The 20,760-nt window shown below is 49.1% G+C and overlaps 1 protein-coding gene and 1 long non-coding RNA gene across 3 annotated transcripts; one reads left to right on the forward strand and one right to left on the reverse strand.

Moving 5' to 3' along the window:
* The first annotated feature begins 1,819 nt into the window (after positions 1–1,819).
* Dand5 (DAN domain BMP antagonist family member 5) lies at positions 1,820–16,088 on the forward strand. The gene is made up of 2 exons (XM_001064979.6): positions 1,820–10,072; positions 14,946–16,088. The coding sequence occupies exons 1-2, from the start codon at positions 9,764–9,766 to the stop codon at positions 15,189–15,191; spliced, it is 555 nt and encodes a 184-aa protein (XP_001064979.1). The 5' UTR covers positions 1,820–9,763; the 3' UTR covers positions 15,192–16,088.
* LOC134483324 (uncharacterized) lies at positions 14,731–20,244 on the reverse strand. 2 transcript variants are annotated; one of them, XR_010060160.1, is made up of 2 exons: positions 20,053–20,244; positions 14,731–15,201 (listed from the first exon to the last, which is right to left on the reverse strand). It is a non-coding gene; the product is annotated as an uncharacterized LOC134483324 (long non-coding RNA). The 2 variants fall into 2 exon arrangements; XR_010060159.1 differs by having other exon boundaries at positions 14,731–15,226.
* Between the last annotated feature and the right edge of the window lie 516 nt (positions 20,245–20,760).

Consider the following 20,760-nt stretch of genomic DNA (forward strand, 5'->3'; position numbering starts at 1 on the left):
TCTTGCTATGTAGTGCTGACTGGCCTGGAACTCACTGTGGACTAGGCTGGCCTCCAACTCACAGAGTGCTGCCTGCCTCTGCCTGCCTCCACCTCCCCAGCGCTGAAATTAAAGATCCGAGACCACCATGTCCAGTTTGCCTTATATCTTATAACATTTACGATCCACTTTATGGATTTGATTATGTGACTCAGTTGACAGTCTGCTTGCCTGGTAAGCCCAGAGTCCTGGGTTTTATCCCCCGCACTGCACGAGCTAAACAGAGTAGTGCATACCTATAATCCTGACACTGGAGAGGCGGAGGCAGGGGGACCAGAGACGCATGGGGGCACCTTCAATCCCAGCCATCAGGAGGAAGAGGTAGAGGATCTCTATGAGGTGGAAGCTAACCTGCTCTACACAGCTAGGACAGCCGGTGTGCTACAAGGGAACCCTGTCTCAACCAAAACTAGGTGGGTGGGTGGGTGGGTGGATAGATATCAAGGGAACGTGGATCCCCTGGGCTGCATAGCTCTGTATTTTCCACTTTTCCCTTCCATTTTGCTAAGACAGTCTCTTACGTACTCAGAGCCTAGCATGAGCTCCCCTTCCTGCCTCTGTCTCTCAGTTGCTACTGTTACAGACAGGCTTCACTGCAGTCAGCAAGACCTTCCTGAGGACCCAGGTTCTTTGTTGTGTTGCTTTTTGGATTTTGAGGTAGCCTCATACATCTCAGATTGGTTTCATGTTTGCTCTGTATCCAGGCTGGCCATCCCGCCTTTACCTTACAAGTCTTGGAATAGAACCATGAATACCATGCACGTTTTAGATTTTATTTTTTTACATTTTTAAAAATATTTATTCATTTATTATATATAAGTACACTGTAGATGATTTCAGACACACCAGAAGAAGGCATCAGATCCCATTACAGATGGTTGTGAGCCACCATGTGGTTGCTGGGATTTGAACTCAGGACCTCTGGAAGAGCAATCAGTGCTCTTAACCACTGAGCCATCTCTCCAGCCCTAGATTCTATTTTAAACACTTTGCATGATTTCACTCTTTTAAATTTGGGTCTAGAAATACTTAAGACAATCTGTGTGTTTGTGTGACTGTGTACCGCGTGTTCAGGTATCATCTGAGCCCAAGAAGAGAGTGCCCAGTCTCTCTGGAACTGGAGTCATAGGTGGCTGTGGTCTGCTTGATGGTGCTGGGAGCTGAACTCAGATCTTCTGGAAAAGCCAGGGCACTCTTAACTACTTCTTAAGCTTTGTTGTACGCGTGGGATTGAGTCAGTTGTCACCAGGAAACCTTTTCCAAGTTGTGCTGTCCTTAAATATGCCTGAAATAAACTGTCCAGTGTCAGCCTCTTGAAATTTGAGCCAACATTGGCTGGCGAGTCCTGTTGAACCAAACTTTGTTTTTGCCTCGCCCTGGTGTTTACAGGGATCCTCACATGTATGTGTGAGCCTGTGTGGGTTTGGATGTGTATGAGTGCCCTTAGAGGATAAAAGAGAGCATTGAGTTCCTGAAGCTGGAGTTTCAGGATCACTAGCACCACAGAAACTGAGCATGGTGGCTTGGACCTGGAATCCAAGCAGTCAGGAGGTAGACAGGAAGATAAGTCCAAGTTACGAAGATGGTGGTGATGGTGATGGATGCAGGCTTCTAATCCCAGTCCTCCGGAGGCAGAGGCAGGTGGAGCTCTGTGAGTTTGAGGCCAGCCTGCTCTACAGAGCTAGTTCCCGGATAGCCAAGGCTACCCAAACCCTCTCTCAAGACAGAGGAGAGAGGGGGGAAGGGGAGGGTTGGGGAGGGAGGGAGGGAGGGAAGGAGGGAGGGAGAGAAGGGTGGGAGGGAGGGAGGGAGAGGATCTGTATATGTGGACACTAGTGACACCAGTGTTATCTGTCATTGCCTAGTGCAGCCCCTAATAATGCATCCTAGACAGTAGCTAGAACCAGTCTAACGTACATTGATGGGTCGTTGGCAGACGCAGCAGCATCCAGAGTATTAACAGTAGGGCTTACTTGTGTCAGAGTTTTGATTTCTTGATTTGGGGAGTGGGCTTGTGTGCACAGGGTCAGAAGAGGGTGTCAGATTCCCTGGGACTGCTGTGAGCCATCGTGTGGGTGCTGGGAAGAGAACTCCATTCCTCTGGAAGAGCAGCCAGTGCTCCTAACCGTCTATACGTCTATACGGCCCCAATCCGTTAGTGCTACATTTAAAAAGAAGCTTATTGGTGCACACCTTTAATCCCAGCACTAGGGAGGCAGAGGCAAGCAGATCTATTTTTAAGTTTGAAGCCAGCCAAAGCTATGTAGTGAAAGCCTGTGTCATCAAAACAACAACAAAAATAGGGTTTCATGTAGCCCATGCTGACCAAGAAAGCCAAAATTGACCTTGAATGTCTGGTCCTTCTGCCTCCAACTCCCAAATGCTCTGATTTTTTTTTTTTTTGGTTCTTTTTTTTTTCGGAGCTGGGGACCGAACCCAGGGCCTTGCACTTCCTAGGCAAGCACTCTACCACTGAGCTAAATCCCCAACCCCTGATTTTTGCCCCCAAACTCAGTTCTCCTGTTTTCTTTATTTCTGGGTCAGGATGGAAGGCAGGGCCTTAAACATGCTAGGTACATATTCTACCACTGGGGGGCTGGAGAGATGGCTCAGTGGTTAAGAGCACTGTCTGCTCTTCCAGAGGTCCTGAGTTCAAATCCCAGCAACCATATGGTGGTTCACAACCATCTATAATGAGATCCGATGCCCTATTCTGGTGTGTCTGAAGACAGCTACAGTGTACTTATATATAATAAATAAATAAATAAATTAAAAAAATTCTACCACTGATCTAGACTGTCAAACCTTCTCTCTCTCTCTCTCTCTCTCTCTCTCTCTCTCTCTCTGTATTGATTGGATTTGTCTGTATGCATATATGTTCATACCTGAGCATAAGGAGCTCAGAGGTCAACTTTGGGTGTCATTCCTCAGGCACCATCCACATCATTTTTTGGAGATGGGGGTCTTTAATTGACCTGGAGCTCATTAAGTCAGCTCGGCTGGCAGGTGAGCCCCAGGAGCCTTCTGTCTCAGCCTCCCCAGTTTTAGGGTTACAAGCATGAACTCTGTAATAGAAGCCAAGTGCCCTTAACCTCTAAGTCAGCTCTCCAGTCTTTTGTTTATGTATGTGCAGTTGTTTGTGGGGTTATATGTGTTCATGTATGTGGAGACCATGCATCAGTCTTTTTGTGTAAGTGTCCCTATGGGCCAGATCTTTTAAAATAACAACAACAATAATAAGTATAATAATAATAATGACATTAGTATTATTAGTATTATTTTATTATTTCAGGGTGTTTTGAGACAGGTTTCTCTGTGTAGCCCTAGCTGTCCTAGAACTCATTATGTAGACAAAGCTGGCCTTGAACTTTGAGATCTACCTGTGTTTCCAGAGGCTTGGGACTAAAGGCATTCACTACTACTGCCTGGCTTAGATTATTATTTTTTTAGACTTACTTTATATGTACAAGTGCTTTGCCTGTATGTGTGTATATATGGTATATATGTGGCCCATGTTTGTGCCTGAGAAGGCTGTGGGACACCTTGGGTGGAGCTAGGGATGGTTCAGAGCCACCATGTGGGTGCTGGAGACTGAACCCTGGTTCTCTGCAAGACCAGCCAGTGCTCTTCTGTGTCATAGCTCTAGCTCCCTTCGTCTTATTTTGTTTGTGTTTTGGGGGTAGGGGTGTCTCTCTGTAGTTTGGGTGTCCTGGAACTGGATATGTAGCCCAGGCTGCCTGCCTCTGTCCCGAGCACTGGAATTTAAGGCACGCACTACTACACTGTCTTCCCCCATCTTAGCTCTGAGTGGGTGTCTCGCCAAACCCAGAGCTCCCAGATTTGTCTACACTGGCGGGCAGGAACTCCAGACTCATAACACAAGTGCTTTACTGACTGAGTTACCTCCTCAGCCTTCGTTCGTGTGTGTGTGTGTGTGTGTGTGTCTGTGTCTGTGTGTCTGTGCCTGTATGTGTGTGTGTCTGTGTGTGTGTGCCTGTGTGTGTCTGTGCCTGTATGTGTGTGTGTCTGTGTGTGTGTGTGTCTGTGTGTGTGTCTGTGTGTGTCTCTGCCTGTGTGTGCCTGTGTGCGTGTGCCTGTGTGTGTGTGTCTGTGTGTGTGTGTGTGTCTGTGTGTGTGTCTGTGTGTCTGTGCCTGTATGTGTGTGTGTGTCTGTGTGTGTGTGCCTGTGTGTGTGTCTGTGCCTGTATGTGTGTGTTTGTGTCTGTGTGTGTCTCTGCCTGTGTGTATGTGTCTGTGTGTGTGTCAGTGCCTGTATATGTGTGTGTGCCTGTGTGTGTGTCTGTGCCTGTATGTGTGTGTGTGTATGTGTGTCTGTGTCTGTATGTGTGTGTGCCTGTGTGTGTGTCTGTGTCTGTATGTGTGTCTGTATGTGTGTCTGTGTGTCTGTGTGTGTGTGTGCCTGTGTGTGTGTCTGTATGTGTGTGTGTCTGTGTGTGTGTCTGTGTGTGTGTGTCTGTGCCTGTATGTGTGTGTGTGTCTGTGCCTGTATGTGTGTGTGTGTCTGTGCCTGTGTGTGTGTGTCTGTGTGTGTGTCTGTGCCTGTGTGTGTGTCTGTGTGTGTGTGTGTGTGTGTCTGTGTGTGGGTAGACACAATCTTGAGAATTGTAGCACATGCTAACTTGTAGTCTTCCTGCCTCAACTGCTAGAATGTTTCAATTACAGTCCTGCACCACAGTATCTAGTAAAAAAAATCTTTTTTCCTTCCTTCCTTTCTCTCTCTCTCTCTCTCTCTCTCTCTCTCTCTCTCTTTCTTTCTTTCTTTCTTTCTTTTTTTATTTCTTTCTATCTTTTTGGGGACCAGGAGCAGAATCTTACTATGTAGCTCTGGCTGCCATAGAACTGGATATATAGACCAGGTTTGCCTCAAACCCACAGAGATCCATCAGCCGGTGCCTCTGAGCGCTGGGATTAAAGGTGTCTGCAGCCATGCTCAGCAAATACATGATTTTTAAATGGAAAAGAAAAAGTTTCCTTTGAATTCTTTCTGCAGTCATATGCCAGGAAATAAACTAATAGTAATTCTGCCAGGGTGACACAGGACAAAAATAAAGATGGGCTGCAGACATAGCTCACTGGTTAAGAATATGTGGTGTTCTTCCGAGTTCAGTCCCCAGCACCCATGCAGAAAGTCTTATTACCACATGTAACTTCAGCTCTGGGGGCACAATGACCTTTTCTGACCTTCTGAGGGTACCTGCATACATGTGGTGGAAACATGCAAATTAATAAAATAAATCCTTAAGGATTGTTTTACAACTTGAATCTCAGGCTTTCATTGTTGTCGGAGGCCTGTACCTGAGCAGTACCTGGGCATATTCAGGGATGTTTATGTTAAATGTCAGCTGTATACCACAGAACCCTGAGAACTTCAAATGCATGTCTATAAACCTGCTCTTCTATAAGATTCAAATATTTTTTATTTTATTCTTTTTTTTTTTGTTTTGTTTTTGAGACAAGGAAGCCCTGGCTTCCCTGGAACCAGACTGGCCTCGAACTCAAGAGATCTGCCTGCCTCTGCCTCTCAATTACTGCTCAGCTTGTAAAAGTCAAATATAAGAGCTATGCCTATGAATGTAGGTTGATTATCGCATTTTTGTCTTAACATCCTGTAAAATGTGAGTGTACACTTTTTAAAAAGAGCTGTGGCCATTTTGAAATAGCTTGACCTTTGACACCAGCAATGGGGAAACGATGAAGTCACCACCTGAGCCAGAATAAAACTGAGTGTACGGGGTTGGGGATTTAGCTCAGTGGTAGAGCACTTGCCTAGCAAGCACAAGGCCCTGGGTTCGGTCCCCAGCTCCGAAAAATAGAAAAAAAAATAACTGAATGTACTTCATGTCTCTGTGTGTTTGCTCTTCTGGTGCATCGTCCTGATCAGGAGTAAATTTTCTTTTGTCCAGACACTTCAAAAGAAAAAAAAAAGGGTTTGACCTTGGAGGAACGAATTAGAGGTGGTTGTACATACCTGTAACCTCAGGACTAGGGAGTCAGAGGTCTTGAGGCTAACCTGGTCCATACAGTGAGTTCTGTGCCAGACAGAGCTACAAAGTTAGACCACCTCAAAATGAATAAATCAATTAAAATTAAAATGGAAAATATGCATTGTATGAAGTAAAAATGCCTGTCTTTTTTGTTTTTTGGGTTTTTTTTAAAAGATTAATTCATTTATTATATATAAGTACACTGTAGCTGTCTTCAGACACACCAGAAGAGGGCACCAGATTTCTTTACAGATGGTTGTGAGCCACCATGTGGTTGCTAGGAATTGAACTCAGGAACTCTGGAAGAGCAGTCGGGACTCTTAACCACTGAGCCATCTCTCCAGCCCCTGTTTTGTTTTGTTTTGTTTTGTTTTGTTTTGTTTTGTTTTGTTTTGTTTTGTTTTGTTTTTGAGGGAGGGTTTATCTGTGTAACAGCCCTGACTGTCCTGGGATTCCCTCTGTAGAACAGGCTGGCATCTAACTCACAGAGATCCACCCTGCCTCTGCTTCCTAAGTGCTGGGCTAAAGGGGTGTGCCACCACCACCTTAAAAATATTTACTTCTTGTGTGTGTCCACAAACATGCATGTGTACATGTTCCAACCAAAGAGAACGTGGCAATTCTGTCCCTCTTCTCACGGTGTGTGAACTGGGCACTGACCTCAGGTTGTCAGGCTTAATGGCATCTCTGATCCCCCTGAGCCATCAATGGGGCATTCCCCAGGGTGACAGTGTGTTAGGGTTGTTTCCACCCTTTTGTCTTCACTTAGTTGAGTGCCCGCTCACAGGAAAATCAAGGGGTGGGACCAGCCAAGCCCGACGACTGGAGTTTGATCTGCAGAATCCACATGGCGGCGGAAGGAGAGAACGGACTCCCTCAAGCTGACCTCTGAGGATCCATAACTCTCGTTCCAGGGAATCACATGACTCTGCCTCCTGGAGATCCAGGCACACACATGGTGCACACCATAAGGCAGAGGAAAACACCCACACATACAGTGATATGTGTGTGCATTACCACACACACCTGGAAGTCAGAGGACTGCTTTGTGGTCGGTACAGTCCTTGTGTTTTCACAAAGGTTCCAAGGATGTAACAGGTTTCCAGGGTTACATGGCAAGGACAGCATCCATTGAGACATCTCCTTGGCCTGAGATTACTAGTATTTGTTCTTTTTTTTTTTAAGATTTATTCATTTATTATATATAAGTACGCTGTAGCTGTCTTCAGATACACCAGAAGAGGGCATCAGATCTCATTACAGATGGTCGTGAGCCACCATGTGGGTGCTGGGAATTGAACTCAGGACCTCTGGAAGAGTAGTCGGGTGCTCTTAACCGATGAGCCATCTCTCCAGCCCTGTAGCAAGAGTTCTTAATTGGCCAGACATTGCTAGTACCCTCAGTCTTACTCCCGTCCTCTTGTACCTCTCTGAAGGGGATGGGTTCCCGGTGCTTTGTGGATTCCAAAGCCCTAGGTCAGTGATTCTCAACCATCCCAATTCCGCGACCCTTTAGACACTTAATACATTGCTGCATGTTGTCTCACCACCCCCAACCATGAAGTTATTTCGCTGCTGTTTCATACTTCATAAATTCGCTAATTATGAATTGTAATGTAAATATTTGCTCTTCAGGATGCCTGGTATGTGATTCCCTGAAGGGATTGTGACACACAGGTTGAAAACAGCTGCCCTGGGTGCACAAGCCACTTCCATAAAGTGGCTTAGTGTAGTCGGGAGTAGAAGTGCCCACCTTTCATCCTAGTACTCAGGAGGCAGAAGTAGGAGGATCTCTGTGGGTTCAAAGTCAGCTGGTCTACATAGTGAGTTCCAGGACAGCCAGGGCTACATAAAGAGGCCCTGTCTCAAAAAAAACTAAAAACTAAAAAAACAAACAAGCAAACAAACAAAAAAACAAAAAAAGAAACAAAACTGTAGAAGGCAGAAAACCTAATGTACCTGGTGTTGTGTTTAAACACTTGTATTTGATAGCCTTACCTGATTACAAAGTCCTCAGACTGGGGTGGCTTGAATCCTTGAAATCACTTATCTGTGGGTACAGAAGGCCAGCTGGGTAGCCGCAAGGTATTGCGGAACTCTGCCTGAGAAGCTTGGAAACTTTGGTGAAACTCTGGCTAGAGTGAGAAAAGAGGGTGGGGAAGTGGGGGAGAGAATGGGTAGGCGAGGTTGAAAAGATCATGGAGGTCCCCGTACAGGATTGGGTGGGACTTGGAAAGGTCTTTAGACTGCTCCAGAAGGGAGATGGGAACCTTGGAGGGGAGTAAGCAAAGGGCCTTGACCTGACAGAAGTGCTGTAGTGAGGAGCAAAGGAGAAAATGGGAGGTGAGGTGAGTGCGCTCATCCAGAAAGAAGAAGTGAGGTGGGAGTGAGAAGTGGGGTTTCTGGCAGAGAAAGGGTCAAGGCCACTGCAATGTTTGGGGTAAGCAGCAGCTTTTGGTAGGTTGCCTGGAGGACATCAGAAAGGATGATTGGGGAGCAGCAGAGAAAGCTGGTGTCCAGGGTGCAGCGGCCACGCAGTCCCGGGAGCGGCCGCCAGATGGCGAGCGCGCCGCGGGAAAGACACAGGTCGTAGCTTCTCACGCTCCTGCCGCTGGGCCTTGCTCCTCACCTGGGTGTGAGATGCACCGACAAGGGCTGGATCAGACCCCCCAGGCGCCTCGAGGGCCCAAAGCCTGGGATGCAATCTCAAGTCCTTTGTGTACTTCCCACCGCTCTGTTCCCATCGCCTGTATCAGCATCTCAGGTCTTTGTAAAAGTGTCACCTTCTGGGGGGGAGAGGGGTCTTCCCTGACTGCCCAGGTATCAGAAACCCATACCTTGACCTTCTAAAATTTATTTCATTTTACTATTTTTTTCCTTTGAAACAAGATCACTCTTTAGCCAGGCTGCCTTTAAACTCCTGATCCTCCTGCCTCAGCTTGTTATGTGTTGGGATGACAGATCTGGGAGTTGTGGCCCACACCTGTAATCTCTGATCTCAGGAGACAGAGGTGGACGAAGCTCAAGATAACGGTCTGTCTGAGCTACATAAGCAGGAGGTCTTGTCTCGGCCCCACCCAGTAAGACAGTAGGAGTCCAGTTAATTCACTATTTTTTGGGTACAGGGCTCCTGCTTATAATTCATAGAAGCTCCCTCCTCAGAAAAATGTATGGGTTCACGAGACATGTGCATCGGCATGTGTTTTCAGGTCTCTCTGAGTCCCCAGTACAACCTCTGAGGTTGTATCCCATGCTGTTGCTAGCATCCTATTACAGAAGAGGAGGATGAAGCCCAGGGTGGTTAATGGGCCTTTCATGAAGGTGCACAGCCAAGAAACTGCAGGGCAGCACCGAAGGGTGCAATGTCACTAAGTGGATGAATGGGGTTCGAGGATTCAAAGGACCCTTAGCTGCTGTCCTGGACCTGACTTCCTTGACTCTCATGGTCCCCACGGAGCAGGCTCAGCGCCCCCAACCCCGACCCCCTCCTAGGGACTCTCAGCAGGCTGGGAGGAGCTGTGGGATGGCCAGGTCAGCTTCCCTCCCTTCCCTGCTGAGAGCTCCCAGAAACACCTCTCAGGCTCCTCAGGAGGGGACAGAGGTAAAAAGCAGGTCTGGGAGAGCCCAGACTTCACACACTAGACAGCAGGGTCCACTGCGCAGGACCCTGAGCCCATTCCAAGACAGAAAGGACAGACAGACGACTGCACGGCCAAGTGATGCTCCGTGGCCAATTAACCACGCTGCTGGGTCTGCTCAGTGGGGCCTGGCTGCCCACAGGCTCAGGGATACCTAGGGCCCCAGCTACCCCTGCTCAGTCCTGGGCCGCTACCAATCAGAGCCGGACTCTGGATCCCCTGGTGCCCATCTCTGCCCTAGGTAGCTGGAAGGCCTTCCTGGGCCTGCAAAACAAACAGCAGGGGACAGGTGAGCCGCAGGGAGGGCAGAGTGTGGCTGCTGGTGTGCCTTTGCCCTTGGCGCCACAGGAACTGCTTCAGGAGACTTGTAAGGCTCTGCCCTTTGTTCAGGTGAGTCTGTGGTGGTGGTGGTGGTGGTGGTATCTTTGGTGACGCTGAGGTCTGTGGTGGTGGTAGCAGTAGGGGCGGGGAGGGGACTCCCAGCAGAGCACAGGTCATATGGCCAGGCAGATTTGCAATCAAGTCCTGAATCTTCCATCTAAATGCCTAGGAACTTTTGGTTTCTTCCTTATCAAATGGGGCAAATGGTTTTCCACTTGTGCGGTTGGTTTCCTCTCTCCTCTCTCCTCTCCTCTCCTCTCCTCTCCCCCCTCCCCCTCCCCCTCCCCTCCTCTTCTCTCTCTCTTTCTCTCTCTCTCTCTCTCTCTCTCTCTCTCTCTCTCTCTCTCTCTCTCTCTCTCTCTCTTAGATACTCTTAGACATGGGTTCCTATAGCACAGGTTGACTTCTCTTAGGGTAAGGCTGAACTTATGTAGGGTAGGCTGAAACTATGTAACTAAAGATTCCATTCTCCCAGCCTGGTCTACAGAGTTCCAGGTCAGCCAGGGTGGCACAGAGACTCTTTGGCTCAAAATCCAAAAACAAACAAAAGAAAACAACAACAACAAAATATTCCACTTCGGACCTCGCCTCGTATGTGCAGTCAACCTGGTTCAAGGAACCTAGGGCTTCATGCTTGTGAGGCAAACGCTACCCACTGAGCAACATGTCCAGCTGCTGATTCTGTTTTCCTATTTGGCAGCCCGGAAGAAAGGAAGAAGCTATTGACAGGTCCATGTCCCTGGCTCCCCTCCAAACACCCATGACTCTAACCTTCCTCTAAACAAAAGTCCTTGTTCCCAGAGCCCACAAGGGTCCGCATTCTTTGACTTCCCTAATTTGGTCTCCTCCCACTCATCCCTTCACTCCTGGCACACTGCGTGCTTTCTTGTGTGTGTGGTGTGTGTATGTTTAGACAGGGGGTTTGCTAATTTGTACCGGACTGTGGACTGTGGACCACAGACTGCCCTCTAACTCGATAGTCCTTCTGTTGGGATCATAGGTGTGAGTCACCACACCTATCTTGGAGCAGAGGTGTCTGTCTGTCTATAGTTGTTATGTTTCAGCTAAAGTCTTATGCAACTTGAGCTGGTTTAATAAACTTCTGATCTTCCTGCCCTTACTTCCGGAATGCTGGAATTACAGGTATGAACCAGCAGCCCAGTTTTGGTGGTGTTAGAGTTGGAACCCAGGATCTCAAGTATCCTAGACAAGTGCTCTTCATCCTGAGTTACGCTCCCATTTCAGGGGAGAGGTTGTCTGATTTTTTTCCCTTCTAATGTTCCTGTCCCCAAGACCTACAACAGGGACAGCCACACAGTGGACATGTTGAATGAATGAACGAATGAACGAACAAACGAATGAATGACTAGTAGCACACGCTTCTCGTGGGCTGTAGGGCAGCCCAAACAAGAAACAATTTCATATCTGCAATCAGTGTTTCAAAAGGGCTTTGGGAATTCTTGTTCTGTGCTGAGTTCAAATCCTGATTTATTGTTGGTGTCTATAGCTTGCCTTCGCTAACCCTTTCCTTAGCTTTAAAACGTAGATATCACGGCTTCACACAGAGTGCTTCTAGCCATGCTCAGTAGGGCATCAGTTCCCCCAAATCCCTGGCTTGCTATTTGCCTATCAAACCCGGGAATTTAGGAGACCAGGATTGACCAATTTGGCCCCAAATCTATTTTTTTTTCCTTTCAAGATAAGTCTCACCAAATAGCTCAGGCTGGCCTGGAACTTGTGATCCCCAGCTTCTGAATCCCGGGGTTACACACATCTCCATACCCACCCCACGTTCCAGTTCTGCCACCCGCCAATGGCTGACCTAGCAGGATGAAACTTGGCTTGGACTCTAGCTCACTGCTGAGCCCAGAGCTGCACCGGCCCCGGATGGCACAAGACACTGTAGCCTGGCAGCCTCCCTGCAGCTCTGTAATCTCAGGCAGCCCCAAGCCTCTGTTTCCTCGTTTGGAAACAGGGACACATTAGTACTGGCCTCATCACCACGGGGAAGACAGAATGAATCTGGGTTTATCAGGGACAGCATGGTGGGGGCAGGGCCGGCCTCCTTTTTAATTCCAGAGCTGGGAGTGGAACCCAGAGCTGTGGGAATGAATAGAGTACCACGTTGTGGACTGAGGCTAAAGAATAAGGAATTCAAGGCCAATTTCTGCTAAAGAATGAGTTTGGGGCCTGCCTGGGCTACATGAAACTTCTTACAAGGAACAAAAACCTTTGAAAGTTTCAGGTGGTTTCTTCTTTTCCCTTTTAATTTTTTCTTTATTATTCTTAGCATGGTGATGTATACCTCTAGTCCCAACACTTGAGAAGCAGAAGATATTTCTCTGGGAGTTCCAAGCCAGCCTGGTCTACACAGCAAATTCTATCTAGCTAGGGCTACATAGTAAGACCCTGTCTCAAAAAAATGTAACTATACTTACATTTTAATTAATTTATTGGGTGTTTGAGACAGAGTTTCTTTGTGTAACAGCCCTGGCAATGCTGGAAACCACTTTGTAGTCAAAGAGATCTTCCTGCCTCTGACTCTGAAGAGCTGGGATTAGAGGCATGTACCACCGTGCCTGGCCCAAATGTATTTATATTTTATGTACATTGTTGTTCTGACTGCCTGTCTGATTGTGTGAAGGTATTGGATCCTGGAATTAAAGTTGTGAGCTGCCATGTAGGTGCTGGGAATTGAACCTGGGTCCTCTGAAAGAACAGTTAGCATTCTTAACTGGGTGCTCTTAACATGTGTGCATGCATGCATTTGCCAAGCCATCTCTCTTGTCCTTTTATTATTTTTGGTTTTTCTTTCTTTCTTTTTTTTTTTTTTTTTTTTTCGGAGCTGGGGACCGAACCCAGGGCCTTGCACTTGCTAGGCAAGCGCTCTACCACTGAGCTAAATCCCCAACCCCATTTTTGGTTTTTCAAGACAAGGTTTCTCTGCAACCTGGAACTCACTCTGTAGTTCAGGCTGGCCTCTAACCCAGAGATGTGCCAGCCTCTTGGATTAAAAGTGTGTGCCACTATCGCCAGGTAATTTCACTTACCTATGAGTATGAGTGTGTGTGTGTGTGTGTGTGTGTGTGTGTGTGTCCCATGGTCCAAGTGTGAAGGGCACAAGATAGCTTGTGACAATTTTTCCTTCACTGTCAGACTTGGCAGTAAGTGCCTTTGCCTACTGAGCTATTTTGCTGACCTGAGTGTGTGCGAGGTGTGTGTGTGTGTGTGTGTGTGTGTGTGTGTGTGTGTGTGTGTGTGTGTGTGTGTTTAGAAAGCATTTCAGAGGGTGGAGAAATGGTTCAGTGGCTAAAGAAACTTGTCAGCAAGCTTGACAATGAGTTTGATTCCCGGGACTCACAGAGTGGAAGGAGAGAGCTGACTCCCACAGTTTGTCTCTTGGCTTCTACATGGGAACCTTGACATACAACCCCCCCCACCTGTGACAAATTAATTTAAAACAATAAAAACATAGCGTTTCACACTATAGCCCACGTTGCATAGAGATGACTGTGCTGCCAAGGTTGGTCTCAAACTCAATTCTCCTGCTTTAGTCTCCCAAATGTTTAGACCACAGGTATGAATAACCATCCCAGACTTTAAAAAATTAAAATATTTTTAGAAGACCGATTTAGTGCTCTTAACCTCTGAGCCATCTCTCTAGCCCCCAAAGTGAAAATATCTTCATGTGTATGTTTTGTCTACTGCATGTATACCTGGTGTGTGCCTAATATGAAGCCAGAAGAGGGTGTCAGGTCCCTGGAGCTGGAGTTCTGGACAGTTATGAGCCACCATGTGGGAACAGAATCCAAGTCTTCTGTAACAGCAAGCGCAGCTCTTAACTGATGAGCCAGCTCTAGCCCTCCACCCCCAATATGATTTTTATTATTTTCTTGTAGTGCTGGGAACGGAACCTGGGCCTCAGACATGCTAGGCAAGTGCTCTATGCCTGAGCTATGCCCTCAGCTCGATTTTTCTATTTATTTTGTTTGACCCAGGGTCTCAGTGAGTTTCCTGCGTGGGTCTTGAACTTGAGATCCCCTTATCTTGGCCTCTGGACTGGCTGCGATGTCTGCATCACCAGACCCAGCCTTCTAGTTTAATTTTGGATGGTTTTGTTTGGGAGTATGTGTATAGGCTCACGTGTGTGTCAAGGACAGCAGTTGGCTTCAGTGTCCCCAACTGCTCTTTTAACTTCTTAAAAGAGTTAAATTGTCAGGCAATTCAAAGGTGGCCCGTGCCTTTAATCCCAGCACTTGGGAGGCAGATCTCTGAGTTCAGGGCTGTCTGGTCTATAGAGTGAGTTCCAGGACAGCCACGGCTACACAGAGAAACCCTGTGTTGAAATAAACAATAAACAAGTAAATAAAATCAAATCTATGGGCATTTTGCATGCATGCATGTATGTCTGCGTTCTACACACATGCTTGGTGCCCAAAAGAAGGTGCCAGATCCTCTGAAATGGAGAAGTTGTGAGTTGCCAAGTGGGTGCTGGGAATTGAACCCAGCAGCTCACTGAACCCAGAGCTTACCAATTCAGCTAGGTTGAACCCAACAGCCAGCAGCCCCCAGGGGGCCTCCCATCTTCACCTTCCCAGGGGTCCCATTTTACGTGACCACTGGGGTCTCCATGCTTGCACCACATCACCTCATGAAGCTCACCAGCCTTGCGTTTAGAAGATTTTATGCAAGCAAGAGTGTGGAAAGGTGGAGTAAGCTGCTGCAGGCCACACAAACTAGGAGGGGGAATCAGAATTGACCCCCAGGCCATTGGCCTTCAGCACCCTGGTATCTTTCTGTCCGAGTAGAAGTGGTTGAAATTATTCTCATCCCTCTACCCTAGACTCCACAGTGCTGACTGTCCTCCTGTCTCTGTTTGCAGGTGATCTCCAGGCCTGGTTGCACGAGTGCCCGGGTCCTTAACCATCTCTGTTTTGGCCACTGTTCCTCCTTCTACATTCCCAGCTCAGATCCCAGTCCTGTAGTCCTCTGCAACAGCTGTGTGCCATCTCGAAGGCGCTGGACATCGGTGGCACTGTGGTGTGGAGCTGGCCAATCAGCCTCCCCTCGGCGGGTGAGGATTTCCACTGTATTGGTCCAGAAGTGTCAGTGCCACCCGAGGCTGTGAGCTGAGCATCCTAGAGGAATGTGCAGGACACAAACCTTGGAAAGAAGCAGGAGACTCAGTAGAAAGACGTGACCTGAGTGACGAATATCAGGTCGAGAGAGCAGGGCTGGAAGGTCCAGAAGGTCCCAGAATGCTAGACATGGTCCCCTAGTCATGGGTTTAGACCACTAATAGTCATAGAATGTGGGGCTGGAGTGTAACTCAGCGGGAGAGGGCTTGCCTACCATGCATGAAGCCCTGGGTTCTATTCTTATATGATATGTGGAGAAAAAAAGGTGAAAATGAACTGTAGTGTCTGATTAGCCCTGTGTAGGAGGGAGCGTTCATGCCACAATCACTAACTCATGTCATCCTCAGGAATCAAACCTCAGCAGTCTCACAAGGTAGAATTTCACCACGAGTCATTTTACAGATGAGGAAACCGAAGCTGTTGAAGCACTGTCACTTTTCGGGAGAGGGGAATAAAGGAAGGGCTTGAGACACAGCCCTGACGCACGCACGCGCAGCACACCTCCCTGCTGAGCTCCTCCTCCCTCAGCCCGGGGTTCCACTCTCAGCCACTAGGTGGCACCGCGTCTCAGTGTCCAAGACAGACACTCCCAACTGCTACGACGACAGCACCACCCAAACCCGGACACTCAGCAAAGATGACCCTGTTCTAGGGACACCAGAACAGCAGCAGCAGCAGCAGCAACAACAACAAAAAACTGTGGCAGGCAAGCGGGAAGCAGCTGCTGGGAAAACCTGGCCCCAACCAGAGGCGACCCCGCGTGTGCGCAGCTGCCTCTCATTGACAGACAGTAGCTGGGGTTTCCCTTATTGCCCCACCCCAGTCCCCGCAGCAGCCTCATGCCCAGCCTGGCATTCCATGGGAACCATAAAGGTTGGCCAAGTCCAGCTGTGCGTGCTTCTTTCTGACTAGGATTTCCTGGGTAGGGGGTCTCCCTTTTCAGCTGGGGGGCAGGGTGTGCGGCAGCCAGGCAGCCTAGCTCTGGGCGGCTGGAAACAGGGCTCTGGCAGATGGGCCCGTCTGGCAGAGACTCAGAGACATGTGGCAGCGTCGCCTCCAAATGCCCCCCCAGTGCCGGGTGGAGGGAGCTGGTCAAGCGCCCCCCCTCCCTGGCCCTCTTCCTGCCTCAGGAAGGAAGGCTCCAGGTGAGGGGGAACAGGAGGGCCCCCCCACAAGGAAACAGATGGGACAGCACGGCGTGGGAGCTTCGACCCCTGACCTTACAGGCCTGAACAGAGGGGTGGGAACCTGCCTGACTGCCAGCTCCCAAGACTGACCTAGAGGGAGGGTCATGGAGCCCTGGGGGGCCGGGGGAAGCGCCCTCCTGCCTGTCCCTAGAGCTTGGTGGCAAACCTCATGCAGTGTCTGAGCTGGCAGCTCAACCCAGGCACCCCTTTTCTGGCGGGCACAAGATGCCCGCATCTCTCCACCTCAGCTGTGCCCACCTCCTGCCAGCCTGAAGAGCCAGCTGGGAACCTTGGTGCCAGGGGGGGCAGAGTCACTGCGCCCTCCCAGGCAGTGCCAGTCGGCCCCCACTGCTGCCCCCCCAGGCCCAGTAATGGGTGGGTAATGAGTGCTGGGGGAGTAGGGGGAAGGGCGGGGAGGCAGGTGCCACAGGCTCTGGCACCGGGGGCTGCTAATCAGGTTTGCCAACGCCATCTGTCATCGTGCGAGCATCTGGGGCTCAAGGTGACCCTGTCACCCTCAGTTACAATTATGAGTTTGGCATCTGTATTAAAGCTCGCCAGCCGGCCAGGCAGGGGAGGGCTGGGGTGGATAAGGGGGTGCACGGTGAGCCCCATCCCTGGGGTCTGGTTCCCAGGGGCTGTGTAGCTGCCAAGGCATGAAGCTCTTCTGCAGTGTGTGTGTGTGTGTGTGTGTGTGTGTGTGTGTACACGTGCTCATACATTATGAGTATACACACACTCATCCTAGACTCCTTTGCTGTTCTTCCCTAATGTGTCCGGACACAGCATTGGGGATCTCAGGGTTTGTTTCTGAGTGGTGGCTGTGTGTCTGAGGTTTGGTGGGGTGGAAAGAAGGAAATGGCTATGACAATGTATGGGTACCCAGGTAAGCATGTCTATTGGTATGCTAAGAGAGGAATGGTGCACAGTGGGCTCCATCCCTGGGGTCTGCTTTCCAGGGGCTGTGTAGCTGCCAAGGCTTCTCTGCAGTCTCTTCACTTGTCTTAGGATGATGGTGTGAGTTCTTGTAGTGTGCATGATTGTGTGTGTGCATCAGAAGGTATCAGTGCCGTAGTTCTTATAGACTGCGTGTGTGGTGGAGGTATGAATCTGTCTGTCTGTCTGTCTGTCTGTCTCTCTCTCTCTCTCTCTCTCTCTCTCTCTCTCTCTCTCTGTGTGTGTGTGTGTGTGTGTGTAGTCAGCAGCTGGCAGAGGCTGTAAATATTCACCCCAGATTCTCTCCTGTCCCTTCCGCCTGTGCCTGCTCTTAACAGCCCAGCTCCAATCCAGAGAGCTCTAACAAAGACCCAGGACTCCCGGATATTGAGGCCTGTTTTGGGTTTCTCTGTTTTTAGAGCTATATTCTCGGTTCGAGATTCCAATTTCGAACAATGGGATCTCGTCTTTTTGGATTCTGGAAAGTGAACCTGGGTTTTAGATTCTGGGTCCTGCATTCTTGGACCTAATGTTTCTATCTCAGGATTTTTGGAGTTTAAAGTCCTTTTTTTTTTCTTTTCTTTTTTTCGGAGCTGGGGACTGAACCCAGAGCCTTGCGCCTAGCAAGCGCTCTACCACTGAGCTAAATCCCCAACCCCTTTAGAGTCTTCTGATGCTGGAGATCGAACCTGTATATACTAGATAAAAGCTCTCTATCGTACTAGATAAAAGAATCTTGCTAGGATTCTAAGCAGTTGCCATACTGCTCAGACTGACCATGACCCCCTGAACTTATACTGTGATTATGAGTTTAAGGACATGAATTACATAGACTGAGTTCTAGGTCTGGGTTCTTACTTCTGGGCTCTTAGCTTTGTGCTACTCCTGGACCTGTCGCTCTGCCCCCTAAAGATAGGTGTAGAGACAACATTTAACCACCAGAGGCCGCCATTGGTCTAGATTTCGGCTGGATTGACCTAGCTGTGGGTCTACAAAGTACTTGCATGACCCAACTTTTAGAGGGGGACTGACTGGGAGTAACTTTCTGGTGCTTCTCTTCCATCCCAAATCTCACCTAAGGACTGATGCCTCTCAGCTCTCACAACTCAAATCTGGATAGTGGGCCTCCCTCCACAGTCCTACAAAAGGGATTCTTGGACAGACAGGGTGTAAGATGTTGAACATTTGAGGAGGCTGTGTCTGGCCTCTTGTGACACAGTTCCTGTAACCTCTAAAGGTTTTGTTGTGGTTGTTTCGTTGGGTTTCTGATAGAGTCTCTATGTAGCCCTGGGTACTCACTCTATTAGACCAATCTTGCCCTGAACTCAGAGATCTCCCTGCTCCTGCCTTCAGAGTGCTGGGGTTGCAGATGTCACCACCATCCTTGGCTACAAGGTGTGTGATTTTATCTGACCCTTGGATGATGCCAAGGTCCAATGTGCTCTCTAGGACTGTGTCTGGGAGGCATTACTGTGACATGGGGTAGGAGTCCTTGCACTATGTCATGTGTTTATAATTGCCATGGTTATGCCCGTAAGCGCTCTAAGGGCTATGGTGTGTGCCCCTGGAGGAAGGCATTCTGGAGTGTCAGGAGCAGTATATGGAAAGCTGTGTCTCTGTACGAATGACACTTTCTTAGCAGGACAAGGGGGACATTCTGGGAGTATCAAGTCGAGTCAGTGGATCAAGGACAGGGTGGTGGGGACTAGAGACTTGGAGTAGGAATCAGCACTGAATCTCTAAGCCTCTCTTGGGACACTCCTCATGTCTGCATACATCTGGCCCCACATCTGTCAACCCATGAATAGACCCACCAGCTCTCTCTGAACCTGGCTTCATCTAACCTAGGGTCTTGTCCCCACCTCACCCGATTGCCAGGCACATCCAGGAGCAGTGAAGCCCCCCTGAGTCTTGGCACTTTACTGTTCAAACCCTGTTCTCTTTCCTCTCCCTTATTGTCTCTGTCTGCTTGGTCTTCTCCCTCTACCCTTCCTCCTGGAAGCCCCTCTCATCTCTCCATCCCTTCCTCTTGGATTCTAAACATTGCTTTCTCCATCCATGGCTGTCACTCCCGCTTGCCCCCTTCTCTAGTATACACATGTATGTGCTTCTGTGTGTGCATGCACACGTGTGTGGAGGCCAGAGATTGATCTCAGTTGTCTTCCTCAACTGTTCCGTTTCTTCCCTTCTCAGGCTGGGTGGAGCTTGGTAGCCTTCTGTGACCTGAAACTCACCGTGTTGACCCAGTTAGCCTGTGATTTACAATGCTCTCGATGCCTGTATTGGGACTGAAGATGCTCACCCCCATGCCCAACTTGCCTTCCACTTTTTTTTTTTTTTTTTGTAGGCAGAGTCTATTACTGAGCCTGGAAGGCATCCCCCAGAGCCTGTGTTCCATGCCTGTCAAGTTTTGTACATGGGTACTGGGGAGTCAAACTCAGGTCCACATGTCTCTCTACACTTGGCCGACTGAGCTGCCCACCTCAGCTACTTCCCACTGACCCCTCCTCGCTTTTTTAAGAGACAGGGTCCTGACATGTAACTGACACTGGCCTCACACTCACGAGCCTCAGCTGCTCCTGCAGGATTTACACGCGTCACCGAGTTGGTCTGTCCCCTTTCCCTTACTACTCCACCTTCTCTTGTCGGTGACTCCCATCCCTAAATCTTTCTTGTACATCTCTCTGTCCACCTCTTCCTATCTTTAACTCTGTATTTCTCTCTTTACCACTGTCTCTCCATATTCGTTTCACTGCATCCCTGCTGCCTTTCCTTCTCTCCAGGCCAGCCCGGGTGGGTCCGGGTGGGTCCCGGACAGCCCAGCCGGGGCGCCGCTGTGAACAATGCGGCATTCAGGAGGCCGGCCAGCACCATGGCAACGCGCCCGCCCCGCCTTCCCCGCGCGCGGGCCGCGCGTGCCAAGAGGGTGCCATGGTTACATCAGGCGCGTGCCCACCCCGAGCGCGCCGCCGCGGCCCCACACCATCTTATAGGGCTGGGCCAGAAGGGGGCGCCCGGCCTTAGCCTCTCCCGGGAGTCAGGAGGGGCTGCCATCTTCAGCAAGTCCCTCCAGTCCTCAGTGCCTTGGTTTTCCGATCTATAAAGTTCAGGGTGGGGGAGGGGAGAAACGTGGGAGAGGAAGGGGGAGTTGGGGAGAAAGAGGGAGGGAGGGACGGGGAGAATGTAGGGCTTTGGGGGATAGTTCTATATTTGTGCTTCCGTATTTGTTAGTTAGTGGGACTGTATGTATACATGCAAATGTATGTCCCAGTGCTTGGACACTTGTATGCTTTACAAGAAGCTGTGGGGAGGGTACATGTTGGAAGGAGAACCTATTTTCTGTAAGTTGTCCTCTGATCTCCACAGGCTTGTCACCCCAAACAGATGACTAGACACGGGTATGGAGAAAATAAATAAATGTAATAAAATATAAGAA

Source organism: Rattus norvegicus, chromosome 19 (assembly GCF_036323735.1).
Source record: "Rattus norvegicus strain BN/NHsdMcwi chromosome 19, GRCr8, whole genome shotgun sequence".
Lineage (NCBI taxonomy): Eukaryota > Metazoa > Chordata > Mammalia > Rodentia > Muridae > Rattus > Rattus norvegicus.